The sequence below is a fragment of the Hylobates moloch genome, unplaced genomic scaffold (genome assembly GCF_009828535.3).
Source record: "Hylobates moloch isolate HMO894 unplaced genomic scaffold, HMol_V3 SCAFFOLD_6, whole genome shotgun sequence".
NCBI classification, from domain to species: Eukaryota; Metazoa; Chordata; class Mammalia; order Primates; family Hylobatidae; genus Hylobates; species Hylobates moloch.
Window position 1 is genome coordinate 145457703 of NW_026652281.1, and position 22452 is coordinate 145480154.

The window sequence follows — 22452 nt, forward strand, 5'->3', positions numbered from 1 at the left end:
TGCTGGGATTACAGGCATGAGCCACCACACCCAGCCTGAGTGCTTTTTCATTTTTTGTTTTTTAATATTGATGCGCTGGAACAGAATTAAATCAGGGGCTCATTGTTGAATCTTTTCTCATTGGCTTGTATTTTCATTATGGAAAAGCAAAATTTAAACTATTTGGATACTTTTTAAAATATATTTTAGCTTACTTTGAAAAACTAATTTACTTCTCCATTCTGTCTTTTTGGGGAACTTGGGATATGCCTAGCACTAGTGCTGTCCTAGGTACAAAAGTCATGATTCCTGCAGTTTATAAGACCTTTGAGTGTTTGTCATGGACCCAGTTCCCGGGTATGACTTGCCAATCTGGACATCTGTGTATTCCATTCCACTGGTAAGTTTCTCCTTTGTGGACCTGCCTTAGTTCCATCATTTCAGTCTTCCCAGGGAGGGTTCTCAGGGCCGGTTCTTTGGTCATTTCCAGTTTGCTGTGGGGTGTGTAGAGAGCATTGAGCTTCCAGAGTGAACAGTTTTGTGGCCTGCAGTTTTGTGGCCTGGAATAGGGCTGTATGCTTTGTATCCCTGGAAGTCTTTGTTAGGCTGGCTTTGTAAGCAATAGGCTCAGGGACTTTGCTTCAGGAGGTAAAAAGTAAGACCAAAAACGCCCCCAAAGCTTTCCTCTTAGAGGAGGAGGAGATGGCCACAAGCCTTCTGCTATGTTCATTCAGCAGATATTAGGGAGCCTCAACTCTGCCAGGGCCTGTGTTTGGTCATAGTAAGACAACGGTGAACTCTGCAGGGGTGACTCTGTTGGAGTGGGAGAGACAGACAGTCAACATATCAACACACAAATACAGTGACAGAAAGTAATTGGGGGAGGGTAGCACTCAGTCAGGCCTGCCCAGGAAGGCCTATAAAAAACAGCATTTCAGGCTGGGCGTGGTGGCTCACGCCTGTAATCCCAGCACTTTGGGAGGCCGAGGTGGGCGGATCACCTGAGGTCAGGAGTTTGAGACCAGCAGGGCCAACATGTTGAAACCCCGTCTCCACTAAAAATACAAAAATTAGCCAGGCATGGTGGTGGGAGCCTGGAATCCCAGCTACTCAGAAGGCTGAGGCAGGAGAATCGCTTGAACCCGGGAGATAGAGGTTGCAGTGAGCTAAGATTGTGCCACTGCACCCCAGCCTGGGTGACAAGAGCGAGACTCCATCTCAAAAAAAAAAAAAAAAAAAAAAAGCAAAAACAAAAAAACAGCATTTCAACTGAGAGCCAGCCATGCAAAAAGTGGACAGGTGTGTAGACAAGGACAGGTAACAGTGTCCCAGGCAGGGAGACCTGCGAGAGCAAAAGGCTTTGAGGTGGGAATGAGGTTACTGCATTCTGAGTATTGAGAAAGATGAAGCTGGAGGGGCAGGCCAGGGGCAAGGAGTTCTATTCCATCTTGTTGTGGTGGTAAGACTTTGAAGGGGTTGGAGCAACGGAGTGACAAGACTGGATTAATGTGTTGTTGTTGTTGTTGTTTTTATTATGGGGGTGGGCAGGGGAGTGAACAGGAAGGAGTGTAGGTAGAAAAGCTGAGAAAATAAACAGCTGGAGAAGTGAGGAAAGGGTGCTGCAAAGTGGGGAGAGAAGGAGAGAGGCAGAGAGGGAAGGAACAAGAGAGAGAGAGAGAGACGGGGAGCCAGAGAGACCGAGAGAGATATCAGTAATTCTCTTGGGGGCTGTGATGAGAACAAGCTATTGTGATTTAGGGGCTTCTGGAAAGCCCCAGGTGAAGGTCCAGTCTGTGGCCTGTGAATGCTCAGAGCATGGGGATCAGTTCTCTCATCCAGGTAGGACATGGAGAGTGAGCAGCAAGGGAAGGATCTTGGTTCATTGTCTGGTGCTCTACCCAATTCATGGCAGAATCCTGCTACATGATTTCTGCCGACTAGATTCATTACGTCGCTGAAGAGCGGGTTTATTGTAAGGCTTCATTCTGGAGAGAAAGTAGCAGGAAGCAAAGGAATGCACACTTCTTGAGCCCTGTTCAGTGCCAGGGAACATGCCGATGCAGCCGGAGGCCCATGGAGGCAAGGTGTCTGGCCCAAGCTCTCACGGCTGCGAACCTGGGTCCCTGGGGTTCCAAAGCCTTTGCCCACTCCCCTGGCCTCCAGACTCCTGTGTGTTGGTATCCATAGGAAAAAAGCTGTCGTACATTGGTGTCAGGCAAGAGTCTTCCAAGTCAGCTGAGCTGGGAGAATTCCCCGGCCCACACCTTGCTCTGATCTGGGAATCGAATGTGATAATGGAGTCAACCTTGTCTCTCAAATCACTAAAACCTGTAGACAATCCACAAGGATCCTTTCTACCTTCAGTGTCATCTTCTTCCCCCAGGACTTTCGAGTAGAGCTATCCAAGGGCTGCAGAACGCACATGCCAGAGAGAGCTGGCTTCTTCATGATGGTGATTATACTAATTAAAATGAAACAGGAGTAGGAGACAGAGGCCTTGTTTGCTACTCAGTGGGTTATGCATTCCCAGGGGAAGGGAATTGGCTCTTGTCGCACTTCTCCAGTTACCAGCTGGGAATAAGGGAAGCCCATGGAGACGGTTCCTGGTGGAGGAGATGGAGCAGTGGGCCAAGGCTCAGGTGGCTCATGTCTAATAATCCTGGCCCTTCCCAGGGCCCTGGGAGCCCTGTCAGTTGTGGAAAGTCTCTGAGAGTCATCTGTAAAACAGGGAAATAATCATGATGGTCATGATGCCACTGTTGTGATGGTTATTTGAGTATCCAGTAAGGTCAAGAATCCAAAAGCACCTTGAGGACCTTAAATGTTTCTTCAGTCACGAGTTTCTGTTTGTTGGGACAAGCAAAATTTGGAAAGTAGAGGGCCTAGCTGTGAACCCTGCTGGGAATTCCAATGAGGTCTTTCTTTCTTTGTTCTTTTGTGAGTTCATTTATTCATTCAGTGAACATTCATTTGGTGCCCACTCATAAGATGCTGAGGTTACAACTATTAATAAGATATTAAGATACTGTCTTTTTCTTCCGCTTTCTTACACACACATGTGCACACACACATGCACACACAGTTCTTGGGCCAATTGGAAATTCATGCATTCTCCCCGGCACTGGAGCTCAAAGCGTCTGCCAACCTGTGGGTTTCTTTTCCGTGTGGTTCACCATCTGGAGTGGCAACCTGCCTTCTGTGTGTGTGTGTGCGTGTGTGTGTGTGTGCACGTGCACGTGCATGCATGCCAGGGTATTGTGTTCCCTTTCTGTGCTTGAGCGGCTGAATGGACAAGAGAAGAGCAAAGGCAAAGAGGACAATGCCCAGAAGTCATCCTAGCAGTATGAATGAATAATTCATATTGTATCTGCCTCTTTCTAGGGCTTCCCAAAATAGCTGTTTTAATTGCTTATTTGTTTCACTGCTGACTTTAATCCAGCCGCCTTCAGCTCAGAACACTTCGGTGTTTCATGTTGACTTGCAGGTAGGGCTTCCCTTCAGGGAATAACATTCTATTTATTTTTTTCTTTAAAAAGAAATGATGGGAGAAAAATAAATCCATAAAGCAAGTCATACTTTTCAGAGGTGAAAACCGTTTCTTTTCAACTCTTGTGCAGAGCTCCTTTGTAATCAGTTACTGTAGGCCTCTGTGGTTCTAAAAACCAAAGAAATAGCAGTCGAGTTGCAGACAAGGCTAGCTTCTGGCTAGATCAGTCTGCTCACTGTGATGTGTTCACTTGGGAATCTGAGTGTGCAAACACTTTGGAATCCACAGACTTGGGATCCTTGCATATGGTGGGCCATGCTGGCTTGTGGTTTTCCAGACATGTCAGCTGCAGCATCTGGAACAGGTCTCAGGAAGGTCCTGTCTCTCTTGGTGGGTGACCTGGGGAAACAGTGTCCTGTCTCCCTGGGGCCCTGGTAGGACACCTTTGGTAGGCAATGTACAGCTTAGTTTAGAAAAGTCTTCATACAGTGGTCCTGGAGGGATGACTTATTGTATACAATAAAGAGATGTCAGGAGGTGTGTTCAGAGAATGAATGAGGATGGGCAAGGAGAGCTCAGTGAGTGTCAGGGAACCTGAGTGTCCAGAAGGATCCACTCCTCTGGCTGCATGACCCCGAACACATCCTTGAGACACAGTCATGGAAACTCAGTGCTGAAAGGTCCTTTAGCCATTACTTTGTCACCTCATGGTAGGGATGGGAAAACAGCAGCCCAAGGGCTGGGAAGGTGCCCACAGTCACTCAGTAGTATAGCTGAGGATTAATACCAGTTGGATTTGCCTCTCAACTAGCTGAGTGTCCTTGGATGAACCAGTTAACCTCTCTGTGCCTCAGTTTCTACATCTATATAATGGAGCTAATAATACTATGTATAAGATTGTTTTAAATAAGTTAATATGTTGCTTTGAATTGACGATTTTCTTTTTTCTTACAACTTTATTGAGGAATTTTTGAAGTCTACTAAATGGTATGTGTTTAAACAATTTTATGAGCTTTGACACACACACACACACACACACATATATATGTATACATATATATGCGGAACACATGTATACATACACATGTAGGAACTCCTCATCATAATCAGTATAACAAACCTTCTTATCTCCAAAACTTTTCTTGTGCCCTTCTGTAATCCTCTCCCTCTAACCCTCCTCCCCAGGCAACCACTGACCTGCTTTCTGCCCCTGTAATTAATTTGTTTTTTCTAGAATTTTATATAAATGGAATCACACAGTATATGGTTTTTGTTGTTGTTGTTGTTGTTGGGGTGTGTGTGTGTGTGTGTGTGTGTGTGTGTGTATGTTTGAGATAGACTCTCACTCTGTCACCTAGGCTGGAGGGCAGTGGCACGATCTGGGTTCACTGCAACCTCTACTTCCTCAGCTCAAAGGATCCTCTCACCTCCACCTCCCAAGTAGCTGGGACTGCAGGTATGCGCCACCATGTCTGGCTAGTTTTTTTGTATTGGAGAGACGGGGTTCCACCATGTTGCCCAGGCTAGTCTTGAACTCCTGAGCTCAAGTGATCCACCCACCTCAGCGTCCCCAAGTGCTGGGATTAGAGGCGTGAGCCACCATGTCTGGCCTATACACTATAGAGTTTTTTACCTAATATGTGTCTGAAATTAATCTTCATTACTGCATATTTTAATAGTTTATTCCTTTTTATTGCTGAGTAGTATTCTGTTGTTTGGCTGTACCACAGTTGTCTATCCATTTACCTATTGATGGACATATGGATTGTTTCTAACTCGGGGTTTTTATAAATAAAGATAATATTTATTTTAAGAAGCACCATTATTGTATGTGCCATAAGAAAGGGAAATTGTGCCAATTAAACTATGTCCCAATGTTTTATGTAATTAGAATGTTTATTTTATATTTGTTGAAATAAATCTTTCAAACTTAGTTTTTTTTGTTTTTTATTTTTTAGCTCACATATCACTTTTATGTGTACAAAAAATCCACAAAGGAATACATGAGCAAAATAAAGCTCTGGTGCTCCTGCAGTGTCTTCCCATTCAGAATCCAGTTCTTTGGAGTAGCTTTTTAGCTGAGTTATTAATGTCTGTGCTTTTAATATTGTCCTGTGTGCCCTTAAGAGTGTTAGTCATGCAGCCTTGTTATAAGGACCCACAAAAAGTGACTCAAAGCTTGACAGTTCTGTAGAGGTAGCCAGCTTCGGACTCCTGCTTTGGGAATGTTGCTAAACAAGTCTGTTGACAACCTTCTCCACACCTTTCCACAACCATTTGGTTCCTAGCGGTTAAAAGTGCTTACAACTTTATTGAGGAATTTTTGAATTCCTCAATGTCTTGTCTGTGGGATTTTTATCCCAAGCCTGTGGCACCCATTCCACCAGTGGCAGTGCTGATGCCTTTGATATATGTGCACACACAGGCAGTGACAGCTCCATCAGGACTGCAGCCTAGCTGATAGAAGTTGTAAGATGTCAGTAGTAGTAGCATACATCAGTTTCAGAAAATGCTGAATGTGTTTAAAAATGTGCATCTGTTGGTGAAATAGGGTCTATGTAACGGACATTGGACAGTGCCTGGCACTTTGCAAATACTCAATGAAATTTTGCTTTTATTATTATTATTGCTATTACTATTAGGCTTCAGTTTCCTGTTGGTGAAATTGGGGTGATGGTACCTGCCTCACAGAAATATTGTTAGAATAAAGAAAGCAATCTATTTTACATGGAGCATATGGTCCCGTGCCTAGTGCTTCACTGGCCTTAAGTGGAAGCTGCCCTGACCTTTGGGACAGTTTGGCCAGATATTAGACTAAAGCTGCAGAGGGTGCCTTAGGGGTGTTATATTCCAGCTTCCTCATTTTGCAGGTGGGAAAGATCAAGAGAGAGGGTTAAGGTTCAGCAACAGGAATGCCTTGCCCAAGGGCATCGTCAGGCTTCAAACCCAGATCTCATCATTCTTCTTCCAGTGCTCTGTCTAAACCATGCGGTCTTGGGAGGGGCCCTAAGTCAGACAGGATCTCAGAAAAGTCTTCACGGTCAATTCCATTTCTAGAAGGACCAGCTCCTCAAGCTGTGTGGCAAGGGTCAGAGCTCAAGGAGCAGAAGATTCTGGAATGGCCAAATTCCAGGGCAGGGTGAGCTGCTGCCTCTGCAGTTACTGCTGACGAGGCTTCTAGACAGCCCAGCACCTGGGAAGAGCCCTTGGGAACCCTGCTCATGAGGCTGGAAGGAATAAGGCTGGGAGTTGCGTGTCCCCAGAGTCCTAAATACAGAAAGGAGTAGGGCTGCAGGTATGCCTGGGGTTGTGTGCCAGGTGCCGTGTTGAGTCTTCTCCGTGCACTAATGAATGCAAGAACCTGGGAAGCAGGTTTTCTTGTCTGCTGTGTACCTGCAGGAAAACTGAGGCTCAGAGCTGGGGGAAGGAATGGACTGAGATTACGCAGCTAGGAAGGATGGAACTGGGAGTCCTCTCTGGTTCTGTTGGCTTTTTCTTTAGGGCACAGAGCTTCCATAGCCTAACTCCTAATTCAGGAATGAGGATGAAGCTGGGGTTGAGCTGGGTGAGGAGCAAACAGATATTCCAGGGTCTTCATTCTGTCATGGTGTGGGGCTTTTAGGAAATTACCTTCCAAGTAAGTAATGAGAAAAATGAAGCGCCCACCTCCCAACGTCGTCTCTCCATGAATGGGAGCTTCATAGTTCTCCATCTTGGTTCCTACCCAATGCTCATTCTCGTTTGGTATAATAGGGTTAGTTAGCCTGGGAAAATGCTATCAATACCTATTTCTTGGAGGCTGTTCAGATGCTTATTGAATTTCACATGGAGCCAAGCCCAGCACCAAGCTGATTTGATCTCCTGGCATTATGTGATGCAGGGCTGGAGTTGGTCCCCAGGTCCCCTGGGTCCTTGGGTGGCTCCAGGCAAGTCTTTTCTGTCTGTCCCTCGGTTTCCTCATTGGTAAAGAAAGGGAGTTGATTTGTTGGGTTTCTTTTAATTTTAACATTCTCTACGTTGGGGGCCTCATTTGGACAGCAGTGTGAAAAATAAATCACTGGGTGGGGTGGCTCACGCCTGTAATCCCAGCACTTTGGGAGGCTGAAGCAGGTGGATCACATGAGGTCAGGAGTTCGAGACCAGCCTGGCCAACATGGTGAAACCCCATCTCTACTAAAAATAGAAAAAATTAGCCGGGCGTGGTGGCAGGCGCCTGTGGTCCCAGCTACTTGGGAGGCTGAGTCAGGAGAATCACTTGAACCCGGGAGGCAGAGGTTGCAGTGAGCCTAGACCATGCCAGTGTTCTCCAGCCTGGGCAGCAAGAGTGAAACTCCATCTCAAAAAATAAGTAAATAAATAAATGAAAAACGAATCACTCACATTTATCAAGCACTCACTGTGTACTCGTGCCGTTTCATGCATTGTCTCATGTAAGCTTCAAGGAGCACTGTGGGGCAGGTCTGAATGGTACCTGCCTGAAAGGGCTGTTGTGAAGGCCAGCTGAGTAAATATATAAATACATAAACTGCTTGGAACAGTTGCTGGTACATAGTGAGTGCTCAGTATATGTGTTTTTATTTTTCCTGTTTTGCAAATGTGAAAACTGAGCTACAGAGAGTTTACATATCTTGTCCAAGGACACACAGCTAGAAAATGACAGAGCCTGGATTCAAAGCCAGCGAGTCTGGCTCCAGAGCCCTCTGCTCTTAACCAAGAGGCAGGAGTGACACATTAGAAAGCATTGGGGACAAAGTGCATCCAGACAGTGCCTGTCCCCAAAGGCGTGCTAAGTCCGTTTTTAAAATGTAGCACTGTAGTAGATCAACAAACGTATCTCCGGGCTGAATTTGGCCCTCAGGTTGTCAGTTGGCTTTACCTACTCTAATCCATGATTTGGTTCTCAGAACAGAAATCTTAAACCCAACAGGCGGCACACAGAGGGGATTAGCAGCCCAGATTCACCCCGTGTAAGTGAGTGGGAACAGATAAGCACAGAGACTCAAGATGGAGGTGAAGGAAGGAGATGGGCCCAAAGGGCACAGGTGTGTGATCTCACCAACCCAGCAGGGCAGATGGAAGACAGAATCCAAGATTTGGCAGCGGGGAGGTGAGCCACTGGTTTGTGGGGGCCTAGTCTGAAGGTAGGGAGGGTTTGGGGTGGAGGAACCGTCTGGAATCTCCCCTCCAGCTCTCCCTCCTCTTCTTTTTTCTGTAAAAGAATTTTAGAATGAGAATAACTAGGCCAAGAAAACTTCTGGGTAAGCCAGCCCAAACAGAGCAGGGAAGCAAGGACATCTAAGGGTGGAAAAGCCAGAATTTTGAGACAGGTGTTCTGAGAGTAGAGAACAAGAGGAAGGGAAGGGTTTAAGAGAAGAAGAACTTGGGAATTCCAGGTATAAATGCCTCCTCCTTCAGAGAGCAGATTTTGAGAACCAAATCCAATTCAGCTACCATCTCCTACCTTCTCCCATTTAACTTTCTAAAAAGAGAGAGGAAGCCAGGTGTGGTGGCTCGCACCTGTAATCCCAGCACTTTGGGAGGCCGAGACAGGAGGATCATTTGAGGTCAGGAGTTTGAGACCAGACTGACCAACATGGGGAAATCCCACCTCTACTAAAAGTACAAAAATTAGCCTGGCATGGTGGTGGGCACCTGTAGTCCCAGCTACTCAGGAGGCTGAGGCAGGAAAATCACTTGAACCCTGGGAGGTGGAGATTGCAGTGAGCTGAGATTACGCCACTGCACTCCAGCCTGGGTGACAGAGTGAGACTCCGTCTCAAAAAAAAAAAAAAAAAAAAAAAAGGTGGTTTAAGCAGTCCCAGCTCCTCCAGGAAGGGAGGTGGTAGAGTACAGTGCAAGGTTTATTAGCTGTGCGAGCCAGGACAATTATTTTGCTTCAGTTTCCCCATCATGAAAATAGGGGTATAAAACCTAACTCATCCTAACGGCCAATGTAGATTGAGCCCTGAATGCCATGTGGTCAGCACAGCCCATTTTAATGCAGCGGTGACTTTGAGCACCCCCATCTTACGGATGAGGAAACAAAGCCACACAGGTTAGAGTTCATGCCCAAGGGGACAGAGCTAATGAGTGACAGTGCCTGCATTGGGACCCAGATGGCTGACTCCAGACCTGTGAGTTTTTAACCACCACCGTGTATCTCTTAGGGTGAAGACTGATAATGGTGGGTGTGGTGATGGTGGTGATGATAGCTCATGTGTTAAGGATTTGAGATGAAGGGTGACGTGATTCTTCACAATGCACAGAACTCTCTGATTATGTTTACAACCCACATTTATCAAGGGCTTGTCTTGTGCCAGTCCTGGCACTAGATACTATATAGGTTATCTCATTTAATCCCCACAACACCCTTATGAGAGTGGGCCTTCCCGTGTAAGTTTCACAGAGAAGAAAACTCCTCTCAAGCAGGTTACATAACCCACCCACAGTTCTGGAAGAGGTGGAGCCTGGGTTTCAGCCTCGCATCCCATTCCTGAGCCTTTGCGGGTAACATCTACCCTGCCTCTTCCTTAACCATGGAGCTGACCACTGCTCTTTCCTCCTCCCCTCCCCAGCCCTCCCTGACTACACCCCATTGCTGCATTCTCTCCCTGCCCATGGCCCGTTGGCCTTTCACGTCTATACTGCTGACCTAGCGCCTTATTAAATATCCCTGAATCCTCTAATTACCTGTGGCTCAGGCCGCGGGTAGTGTTACAGCCACATACACTCCCATGGAATGTTGTGGGGATGACTCCCTGCCTGTTTGGAGTGTGAGTCTTGTTCCCTGGCCAGACCCTCTGCCCCTGGAGGCAGAAACATGGCTTCTTCAAGTGTCTGAGCCCTCGTAGTGCCTAGCATGGGCCTGGAGTGCCATACCCACTTGATAAATGCTTGTTGCTTGGTGGATCGACTGAAATGAGGGTGGAAGGATGAGAGTGGAGGGTGAGGCAGAGAGTGTTTCTGGGTCACCCTCCAGCTCAACACAAGGGCAGTGCTCAGAGGAATAATCCAAAGTGCATACCCAGACCCCAGAGCCCCCAGAGCTGACCTCCGCCTCCACTTCACCTGAATAGCATGGATCTCTCTGAAATGGCCCTGTTGATTTGCTTCTGCCCGGGGTGCATCTCGCCCTCTAGACTGTAAGGGCAGGGCCCTATCTGTCTCTTTCCTCTGTAGCTGGTGTTAACGAAGGCTCTGCTGTGTGTCATGTGCTCAGCTCTCCTAACAAACTTGAGAGATGGTTATTTTTATCATCCCCAGATTTGTTAGACAATGAATAAAAGCGTCTGAACCAAACTGAGTTAAAGGAAGGACTTCAAACGTTGCCTTTCTTCCTGTTCACTCTGGCCTCCCCAGAGCTAAAGGTGAAGGGACTGCTTACAAATGGTGTTCTGCAGCAGCCCCAGGTGAAGGAGCATTATCAGGAATTGTGCAACCTTAGCTATGGGAACTATGTGTGTGAAACAGCCCGGGGCGGGAAGAACCAGCCTGGTCATTGTGCCTGGGCTGGGGAGGAGAGGTTCGGCTGAAAGTTTGGACAGTTCTTGGCTTGGAGTCTGGAGGGCCCTTTAGAAAGTGATCCCGCCCAGCCAGCCCTCAGAGAGAGCAGGCCAGCATCCTGCTGGACGGTAATAAAGAGGTTACTGTGGGAAGCTGGGGCTTGCTCGGGAAACACTAGGAACATGAAAGATAGGGTATGCATTCTTCAGTCCCGAGAGAATCACCACCCAGTATTAGACTTGGCAGAAGGCTTTCCTCTCCTCCTCTGAGCCGCCTCCTTAGAAAAGGCACATTGTCAGAATACCGAATGCCCACCGTGGTCTCCTGTCCCCACAGCCTGTAGGAAAGTAACTACCAGTTACCCACTGGTGGTTGCCCCTGAGAGGAGGATAAGGGAGGCTTCCAGCCCCCAGGGTGGCTCTCCCCAACAGGTGTGCCTGTGTGCTGTTTGTAGGGTGTTCCTGGCAGAACCTACCTGTCTCCACGGCGACACATCCGGCCATTTTTCCAGGAGGGCCTGTTGAGAAACATTCAGGAATGTTTGTGCTCCTTTAGAGATTTGTAATTAAGAAGAGGCAGAACTCGTTCTTGTCTGGCACCCTCCCCTCTTGCCCCTCCAGCATCTGGGTCATTTGATTTCACAATTGGGGTTTTCGGCAGACCGAGTTGTGGGGGCTGGAAGCAGGGACCGACTGAACCAGGCTGGATGGTGGTGAATTGCTTCACCCAAGGGTGGGGGCTGGGAGTTCCAGGCAGGCCCCAAAGTCCTGGCCACATCTGAAAGCAGACATTTCTTCCCAGGTTGCATCCTTAGCACTTGCCCAAGGTGAAACATTTCAGGCCAGAGGAGCACCCACAATTCCCGGGAGAGTGGGGGTGGCTGGTTTAAATGGACAATTCCTCTCCTTAACTGGCAGGAAGAGTGAGTGTGTGCATGTATATATGTGTGAGTGTATCTGTTTAAATCTTTGTGCAGCCAAAAACACATCTCTTCATCCTGAATGACACATCTCTACACACTGAATAATTCATCTCCCTCTTGGCATTTGTTCCGGAGAGAATCTTGCTGTCCAGATTTCTTGTAAGTTGCATAGCCTTCCATAGGCGCTTCCTTGTTTCCCATGGAAGAGCTCTGGGAGTCAGGATATCAGTCAGTCAGCCCTGTGGCATTTCCCCTGTGACTGCATCAAAGGGGAATGAGAATATCAAACCCAAAGTGTTTCTCTCTCCTTTGCCCTCTCTTTCTAGCTTTGGGTCCTCTTGCCTCCCTCTGCTTTATTTCTCTTGGGCACAGTGTCTATGTTCACTGCAAGTGGAATCAGCATTGTGCCCTGGTAGGGTATCCACATGTCTGTCACATTACTGATGCTTGGAGCGAACAAATGTATTTAGCTCTGACGTCTCAATGTGTAAGTCTGGAACAATCAGTGGAGTTAACGGTTTTCCAGATAGTGACACATTTTCGGTGTTTCAGTCCCGTCCTCCTAACCCCATCTCCATCCTCACACCCAGCAAGCTCAGTAAATCATTTGTATTGATGACTTTGAAACAATTTTTTTGTTTGTTTGTTTTTTTGAGATGGACTCTTGCTCTGGAGTGCAGTGGTGTGATCTCAGCTCACTGCAGCCTCTGCCTCCCAGGTTCAAGCGATTCTCCTGGCTCAACCTCCAGAGTAGCCGGGATTACAAGTGCCTGCCACCATGCCCAGCTAATTTTTGTATTTTTAGTAGAGACGGAGTTTCACCATGTTTGCCAGGCTGGTCTTGAACTCCTGACCTCCGGTGATCCACCCGCCTCAGCCTCCCAAATGCTGGGATTACAGGCATGAGCCACTGCACCCAGCCGACTTTGAAACACTTAATTGCCTTTTTATTAAACAGCCATGGATTTCCCAGGTCTATTGAATATCCTTGCACCGACACATAGATAACTGAAGGTCCCGAATATGCTAAAGCCCCCATGCCTTTTGCCTGCTTCAGATGTCCCTCTTGTCTCGTTTCACCGTCTGTACCTCTAGCATAGCTTGCTCTGTGTTCCAGATTGTTCTGAGACTCACTTCATCTTGTTAATTTTTATTAGCAGAGCTCGAGTTTTGGAATCTGGCAGTGGAACTTCAGGTTATACCTGTGGTGTTTACTAACTGTGTGATGTCAAGCATGCTTTCTTATTTGCAAAACAGAGTAAGAGCACCTGCTACCTGGAAAGGGAATGTCACATACACAGCTTGCTTTCTAGGCCTAGAGTTAGCCATTATTCAACATTTTGGTTATGATTAATATATGAACACAACAAATAAATTAGTTAAAAAAAAAAAAGAAAGAGAAGAAATAAAATTACACTGAAATCCCTATATTCAGATAGCATTTCACTGTGTATCTTTCCAGTTTCTTTACTAACACACACACATACTCTTTAGGCAAAATATCATACTGTAACAGTATCTTGTAGCTTTTATCTTTAAACAGTGTTGTTTTTCTCAGAGTATACTGAGAGCATCTTTCATGTTAGCAAAATAAAGAACACTTCTTTTTTTTTTTTTTTTTTTTTTTTGTGACGGAGTTTTGTTCTTGTTACCCAGGCTGGAGTGCAATGGCACAATCTTGGCTCACCGCAACCTCCACCTCTCAGGTTCAAGTGCTTCTCCTGCCTCAGCCTCCCAAGTAGCTGGGATTACAGGCATGAGCCGCCACACCCGGCCAGAACACTTCATCTTTTTTGGTTGTTCCTACATATTCATTACATTATTCACCCATTGCACAAATATTTATTGAGCACCAATTGTGCCAGACACAGGATTCTGTAGCTTGGATGCACCACTGATTAAAATCACTTAATTAATCTCCAAGGAGGAATTTTGAAAAGTGATGATCCATACGCAGAAACAGGGGAGCTGTTGGGAAGGGGACGTATCTCCTTGGTTTTCTGGGTTGCAAACTGTCTATATAAGATTCATACCTCTGCTGGTAGGTGGGACTTCTCTGGGCACAGTGCAGGTGGAGGAATTAGCCAGAAAGAATGATCTCTCTGGTGGCCTGACCATGCCTGTTTCCCCACAGGTTGACCCGTCATCAGCCATGGAGTCACTCCCCATGGAAGGCATACCTGTGTGTGGAGCTTTCCTTCAGAGCCCCTTTCAAGGCTTTGTTAGATGAGGTGATGTTAGATGAGGCTTTGCTCTTGGTTGCTGGTCTTCATTCTCCATAAGGAAGAGGGAACAAACCACTTAAAGAACTCTGAGCAAGACACTGAGAGAAGTGGCCTTTTGTTTCTGACATCTGTCAGGGCGTGGGGGGCAGTGGCGGGTGGCCTGGAGATGGCTTTGGGGAAACTTCATCCAGGTCGTTTGGAGCAGATGCTCCTGAACCGAGTGCATCCTGAGCTGAGGAAAGTCCCCATCACCTGTGTCTACCCCATTTTCCCTCCTTCTACTCCAAAATGGTGGTTTGTATTTTCCCATGGGGCTTAGGAGATGCACTGAAGGTGTCAGCTTTCAAGAGAATCTGGTAGCTCCCCGCAGGGGCCCTAGAGACCAGCCATCTTGCTTGAAATCCCAGCTTTGTCTTTGACATTGAGAATGTTATTTAGTCTTTCTTAGCCTCAGTTTCTCCTTCTGGTAAATGGAGGTAAGGATAACTAATGATTTTTGAGTGCCCATTCACCCCGGCACCTGTACTAAAAGTACTCACAAACATGGCCTTATTTAACCCACCCAACAAATGGAGAGTTAGTACTGTCCTCGTTATACAGATAAGAATACTGAAGCGCAGAGAAGTAAAATAAGTTGCCTAACTCACACAGCCAGTAAGTGATGCTTACTGAACCCTTATTTGTTTTGTTGTTGTTGTTGTTGGTGGTGGTGGTGGTGGTGGTGTTTTACAGGCAGGGTCTTGCTCTGTTGCCCAGCTTGTAATGCAGTGGTGCCATCACAGCTAACTGCCGCCTCCAACTACTGGGCCCAAGCAGTTCTTCCACCTCAGCCTCCCAAGTAGCTGGGACTATAGGTGCACACCACTATACCCGGCTAATTTAGCACATAGTGTGTTGCATATCACATACCTCTGGCCTCATCCTCATGGAACCAGCAGCCTTCCACAGTGCAGCAGTAAATTACTATCAGAAGCTTTTGGGTATTCATTCATTCAACCAAAAGATATTTTTCATAGCCTGCCAGACCCTGGGTATATAGTGGTACGTGAACACACCAGGTCCTATCCAGCTGGGGCTCTTTCAGCATCCCTTTCTTCATGCATTTTTCTTTTTTTTTTTTTTTTTTTGAGACAGAGTCTCGCTCTGTCGCCCAGGCTGGAGTGCAGTGGCGTGATCTCGGCTCACTGCAAGCTCCGCCTCCCAGGTTCACGCCATTCTCCTGCCTCAGCCTCTCCGAGTTGCTGGGACTACAGGCGCCCACCACCACGCCCAGCTAATTTTTTGTATTTTTTAGTAGAGACGGGGTTTCACCGTGGTCTTGATCTCCTGACCTCGTGATCCGCCTGCCTCGGCCTCCCAAAGTGCTGGGATTACAAGCGTGGGCCACCACACCCGGCCTACATTTTTCTTTAAGTTGGATTTGGAGTGGGTTTTAGAGGGCAGGAGAGTGTAAGCCTCATCTTTTTTTTTTTTTTTTTTTTTTTTGGTTTTTCCTATGTATTCATTACATTATTCACTCATTGTGCAATTTTATTTTATTTTTATTTTTATTTTTATTTTTTTTGAGACAGAGTTTCACATTGTCACCCAGGCTGGAGTGCAGTAGTGCGATCTCGGCTCACTGCACCCTCCACTTCCCAGGTTCAAGCAATTCTCCTGCCTCAGCCTCCCGAGTAGCTGGGATTACAGGCACCAGCCACCATGCCCAGCTAATTTTTGCATTTTTAGTAGAGACAGAGTTTCACCACATTGACCAGGCTGGTCTCAAACTCCTGACCTCAAGTGATCCACCCACCTCAGCCTCCCAAAGTGCTGGGATTATAGGCATGAATCACTGCGCTGGGCCCCATTGTACAAATATTTATTGATCTCCAATTGTGCTGGACACAGGATTCTGTAGCTTGGTTGCACCGTTGATTAAAATCATTAATCCCCAAGAAGGAATTTAAAAGGTGATGATCCATATGCAGCAGCAGGGGAGCTGTTGGGAGGGGACATATCTAGCAAGACTCTTCCTTGGAAGGAAGCCCTTGATGAGAAATCCTAGACCCCCGCCCAGCCATCTCCCGTCCTATCCCATTGTACTTCACTTTGCCAATCTATGGAAAGAATCTGAAGCAGAGCCTTCTGGGCTTCCAGAATTGGGATCGGGTAGGAAGCAGACAGGAGAAGGAGATTGTAGAATATGTATTTTAGGCAGAGGCAGCGATGGGAAGAAACCAAAGTGACTGTCTGGAGGGGCCACCCAGGCTGAATCTCATATACCCAGATTCCCAGCTTCCCATACTCTGGTTTAAATACTTGACAAATCGTTTGTGATAGTTTTCCAGCACTGACAAGCCTTTGTTGGTTTAGTTGAGTGATTTGTTTATTTGATTTAGCCACTGAGACTTGGTGATTAGTACTACTTCACTCCCCACAAGATGGGGACACAGAGAGCGGTTATTGCTAAAAGATCGGTTTGGCCTGGATTGTCTAAGGAAGCGCTGTTGTGGGTGCAAGCATTTGGGAATCAGCTCAAGAGGAAAATAAATACTGCTCATTGGCCAAACTCACAGGGATGGAACATCTGCTATTCTTGATGTTGCGGCAAGTCAGCCTTCCAAAGGGCAAGTGAGCATGACAGGCATGAGACAGAGCCAGGATAAGGATTGGAGGTGGGATGGCTGAGTGAGTTGCAGGTGGAGAAGCCAAGGAGGGCTGGAGGCCAAGTCAAGAAGCAAGACTTGACCTTAGACCCTTTGCCTGCAAACCCTCAATCAGAGTTGCAGAAACAGAGGCCCAAAGAAGGAAGGTGACTTGCTCCAGTCACTTCTGAAGGAGTGGCAAAGTTGGGACCAGAACACAGATTCCCTGCCACCCCCCCGCCCCCCCCGCCACAGGGTGATCTTATCCTGCTGCTGCAGCTATGTGTTCACCTTCCCGGGAACAAAGGGGACAACAGAGCTGGTGCTGCTGCAGTGCAAAACTTTTGGATCTGTTGAGCCAGCCCAGAAAAGCAAGAGGCACAGAGAAGCAGCAGGTTGCAGGCGTTTGGGGACTGTAGGCTGATGGAGTGTGTTTCTCCTCTCCCTTGCCAGGTACACCAAACCGCTCACCTTTGCTGACTGCATTAGTGATGAGTTGCCGCTAGGATGGGAAGAGGCATATGACCCACAGGTTGGAGATTACTTCATAGACCACAACACCAGTAAGTTCCCGACGGTCCTCCCTTCCCTGTGCCCTCTTCATCCCTCTACCTCCAAGCCCACCCTCCCTCCAAGTCTGGAAGAACCACTTGCAGACTCTTGGAGCCAGATTGTATTTTGTTTTATATAGATTTAGATAGAAATGTCGATGTAGATATAGATAGATAATGTATGCTTGTGTAAAAATAACAGTTTAGAAGGGTTTTTAATAGAATCTAAAACTCCTCTCACAATCCATCTCCCCAATTTTATGGGGGCAGCCACTGCGAACAGTTTCTTGTGTATCATTCCAGAAATTTTCTAATCATGTGTTTGTGTGTGTGTGTGTGTATGTGTATATATGCACATATATATTTACATATGTAAATTTATGGGCATACTTTTTTTCCCCTAAAAGAAAGATGTGTCATTGTCATTGCCAGACTATCTTAGAGCAGCCAGAGCCCTATCAGGCCCCCCACAGCACGTATGCATATATGTCCATAGTGAATTGGCGAGAGAGAGAGAGAGAGAGAGAGAGAGTGTGTGTGTGTGTGTGTGTGTGTGTGTGTGTGTGTGTGTGTGTCTGGCCCATCATACCAGTCAGCCCACCCTCACTTCATATCTGTGATCCAAGTATCCCGATCCATTACAAAGATTCCTAGTACCTCTGTCTCTGGGACTATGATGGAGGAATGACTTGAGGAAAGAAGCAGGTTGTCTGACAGGTGGAGGAACCCAGGGAGCAATCCTCCAGTGGGGGAGACTTGATGTGTGTTTGGGCCTCATCCATTGAGCACCCTCTTGGCCAAGACTGTTCTGTGAAATTTGCTGTCCCACTTGTCCATGTGTACAGAGGAAAGGGATTTTTCGGCCTCACTCTCAGCCTTCTAAACTGTAGCATCCCCTTAATCCTCTCAGGCAAGAAGAAAATGGAATGAAATGGGATGTGCCTGGCAAAGTCTGAAGGCTGAGACTAGGGCATCAAATCCTAATAGCCTCTGTTTACTGAGCACACAGTCTGTGCCATGTCCTGTGCTGAGCACTTGATAGGCATTATCTCTTTTAATCCTCCCAATTCCTGGTAGGATGTTCAGATGATCATCCCCATGTCATAAATGGGATTTAGAGTCAATTGACTACTTAAGACTCACAGCTAAAATGTGGCAGGGCTGGGATTTGAACTGGCCCTGGAGAATGAAGTTGTACTTCTCCATCTACTTCCTCTTCTGGGTTTCAGTAGCACCCTGGCCACATCTGTCTTGTGCCCTTCATCACCCTGTATTATAATCATTTGCCTGTTGTTGCAGGTCTCCTAGAGCAGAGACTGTGTCTAATTCATCTCTCTAGTCCCAGGCCTTTGCCTGGTAAGGCACATAGTAGGTGTGAACTTAACCTGTGCTAAATAGAAAAGGGCATACGTGCATGAATGCATGAATAAATGCATGAATGAGTGGACTGTTGTTGGCACCAAAGTGTAGAAGAGCTTCTGAGAGACAGCTAATGGCATTAATTGCATTGTTGGGGGTAGCAAAGGTTTTTATTAGCACTCATGATTGCGTACTGGATAATGAGAAGTAAATATGCCTAATTGAGTGTGTATGGGGAATGAGGTTAATGCTTGGAGGGCTGCATGGGATGCTGGGTTAAACACTGATGTGCAGGAGCCCTAATCAGTCTTTTCCTGTTTCTAATTGCTGAGTGCATCCCCCTCATTAAAATCTCATGGCGGGAGTGGGATTTCAAGGTGCTTCTCAGAGATGTTGGAAAAATGGAAGAAAGTAGTAGCAGGCCGTGGCAGAGTTTATTCTTGAGGGACTGAAGGCAGAAATGGGGTGTATGGGATTGATTAAATGGGGCCATAGCAGGAAGAATTCTATCTGGTAGTTTCACAAGCTGTCAGGCTACTGGTTTCCTCTTGGTTTGAGGTGGTCTGGTTGGGTGTGGGGGACCACTTCAGTAGATGGAGCCATTGATACCAATATAGTAGGAATATGAGCCCCAAGGCCCAGGCATTCAGAGCCATGCACGTGGACCAGTTCTGTGTGTGCATCGTTCATGGACTGAAATTCTCTTAAGAGTTATAGACACAATATCGAGCATGGTTGCATGTGTCTATAGTCCCAGGTACTTGGGAAGCTGAGGCAGGAGGATCATTTGAGCCCAGGAGTTCAAGGCTAGTCTGGGCAACATAGCAAGGCCTTGTCTCTTAAAAAAAAAAAAAAAAAAAAAAAAAGGTCTGGGCACAGTGGCTCAGTGGCCTGTAATCCCAGCACTTTGAGAAGCCAAGGTGGGTGGATCACGAGGTCAGGAGATTGAGACCATTCTGGCTAACACGGTGAAACCCTGTCTCTATTAAAAATACAAAAAATTAGCTGGGCGTGGTGGCGGGTGCCTGTAGTCCCAGCTGCTTGGGAGGCTGAGGCAGGAGAATGGCGTGAACCCAGGAGGCGGAGCTTGCAGTGAGCCGAGATCCTGCCACTGCACTCCAGCCTGGGCAACAGAGCGAGATTCCATGTCAAAAAAAAAAAAAGAGAGAGAGAGAGAGGTATAGGCACAATATAATCAAACAACAATTCACTCATACATTCACCATCGAACATTCATTCATTTAGCAAATGTTTATTGGCCAACTCTTCTGGGAGCTTGCAATACATGAGAGTACAAAATGGCAAAGATCCTTGCTCTTATAGAAATTTCATTTTGGCAGGAGAGACAAAAAATAAATAAGTAGATTATGTAGTATGTTAGAGAATGTTCAGTACACAGAAAAAAGGAGCAAAGTCGGGAGCTGAGGTGTGTTTGGGAGTGGTGAAGAAACGGCCGTGGTAATGGTGGGCAAGAGTACCATTAGATATGGTCTTCAGGGAAGAAGATCTTGTTGAGAAAATGAGATTTGAGCTAAGACTTGAAGGAGGTGAGAGAGCATTTCAAATAGAAAGCATAGATAGAACAAGAACTCCAAGGTGTCATCACATTTAGTGGTCAAGGGATAGCAAAGAGGCAAGTGTGCATATAGCATAATGAGTGAGGAGAGGGGAGAAGGACATCAGGACAGAGTGCAGCAGAGTAGAGGTCAGGCAGTGGTCTGCCCCAGAGGCCTAGCTCTTGGGCTGTGTGAGATGGGAGTGAGCCATTGGAGAGTTTTAAACAGATGAGTAACATGATCTGACTTATGTCTTAAAAGGACCAGTCTGACTGCCATGCTAAGAATACACCTTATTAGGGCAAGGGTGGAGGCAAGGAGACTTGTGAGCGACAAATGCCACAGTCCAGGCACCCGAGACCTGGGCTGTAGCAATGGTCAGGATGAAGATTGGCCAGATGCTGGAGGTATTCTCTAGGTAGAGACAGCAGGATTTCCCGATAGATTGCATGTAAAGTGTGAAAGAAAAAGGAAAGAATAACTTCTGGAGCTGAGCAACTAGAAGGATGGAGTTGCTATCAACCAAGTGGAGAAAACTGCAGGGAGAGTAGACTTAGGAAGGAAGAGCAGGAGTTCATTTGGACACGTGGAGACTCAGATGGCTATTACCTATCTGAGAGGACATGTGGCTTCACAGTTTGATATATAAATCTGGAGTTTAGGAGAGAGATCTGGACTGAAGATAAGTATTTGAGAGTTGCTGGTATATAGCTAGTATGTAAAGACATAAAGTTGGTTGAGAATGAAACAGAGAAGAGGACCAAGGAATAAGTCATGGGTCTCCAGACAACAGAGGATGGCAAGAAGAGGAAAAGCAGCAATGATTCTGAGAAAGAGTGATCAGAAAGGAGGGAGGGAAACCGAGTGTATTGGAAGCCACGTGAAGGAAACATATCAAGCAGAGAATTGCTAGCAGTGTCGAAGGCTTCTGACAGGGCAAATACAAAGAGGACCAAGGATAAACCAATAGATTTAGCAACCTGGGTGACCTTGACTTTGGAGGGCAGCTTTGGACAAGGACTGGGAGCAAAAGCCTGATTAGAGTGAGTCTAAAAGAAAACAGGGGAGGCATTGGAAGCAGCAATGCAGACAACTCTTTCTTTTTTTCGTTTTTTTCTTTTCTTTTCTTCTTCTTTTTTTTTTAGATGAAGTCTCGCTCTGTCGCCCAGGCTGGAGTACAGTGGCAGATCTTGGCTAACTGCAACCTCCACCTTCTGGGTTCAAGCGATTCTCCTGCCTCAGCCTCCCAAGTAGCTGAGATTGCAGGTGCCCGCCACCACGCCCAGCTAATTTTTGTAATTTTAGTAGAGACCATGTTGGCCAGGCTGGTCTCAAACTCCTAACCTCAGGTGATCCGCCCACCTTGGCCTCCCAAAGTGCTGGGAATACAGACAGGAGCCACCACACCCAGCCTACAGACAACTGTTTCTAAAACATAAGCCATTTTTACTATTTCATGTCAGTATTTGGTATCCCTGATTATCTACACATACCATGATTCGATGGTTTTAATCAGTGATCAAATTTTATGTCTGTTTTCTCTTCATACTATATCATAGATATCTAAGGGATGCTATATAATCTTCATATTTGTCTTTTTTTTTTTTTCTAGACAGAGTCTTGCTCTGTCCCCAGGCTGTGGTGCAGTGGTGTGATCTTGGCTCACTGCAACCTCCGCCTCCCGAGTTCAAACAATTCTCCTGCCTCAGCCTCCTGAATAGCTGGAATTACAGACGTGTGCCACCATGCCTAGCTAATTTTTGTATTTTTAGTAGAGATGGGGTTTCACCATGTTGGCCAGGCTGGTTTCAAACTCCTGACTGCAGGTGATCCTCCTGCCTGGGCCTCCCAAAGTGCTGGGATTACAGGCATAAGCCGCTGTGCCTGGCCCATATTTGTCATTTTTAATACATCAAAAGGATGTGTCAACACATTTTAACACATAGTGGAGGAAGTCCTAGCCAGAGCAGTCAAGGCAAGAGAAAGAAATAGAAGATATCCAAATAGGAAAAGAAGAAGTCAAAATATCTCTCTTCACTGGTGATATGATTCTATACCTAGACAACCCTAAAGATTCTGCCAAAAGACTTCTAAAACTAATAAATGATTTCAGCAAAGTTTCAGATACAAAATCAATGTAAAAAATCAATAGCATTTCTATACACCAATAACGTTCAAACTGAGAACCAAATCAAGAACGCAATCCCATTTATAGTAGCCACACACAAAAAAAAATACCTAGG

At 46.4% G+C, this 22452-nt stretch overlaps 2 protein-coding genes across 10 annotated transcripts in view; both read left to right on the forward strand.

Annotated features, from left to right (window-relative positions):
• Positions 1–22452, forward strand: part of WWC1 (WW and C2 domain containing 1) — a 181970-nt gene that overhangs the window by 64956 nt on the left and 94562 nt on the right. For all 9 annotated transcript variants that reach the window (XM_032158581.2, XM_032158584.2, XM_032158580.2 and 6 more), the window contains exon 2: positions 17197–17306. In XM_032158581.2, the coding sequence (XP_032014472.1) occupies positions 17197–17306 (110 nt within the window). The remainder of the gene's footprint in view (positions 1–17196; positions 17307–22452) is intronic.
• RARS1 (arginyl-tRNA synthetase 1) overlaps positions 1–22452 on the forward strand; it is a 234378-nt gene that overhangs the window by 50339 nt on the left and 161587 nt on the right. The window lies entirely within an intron of this gene.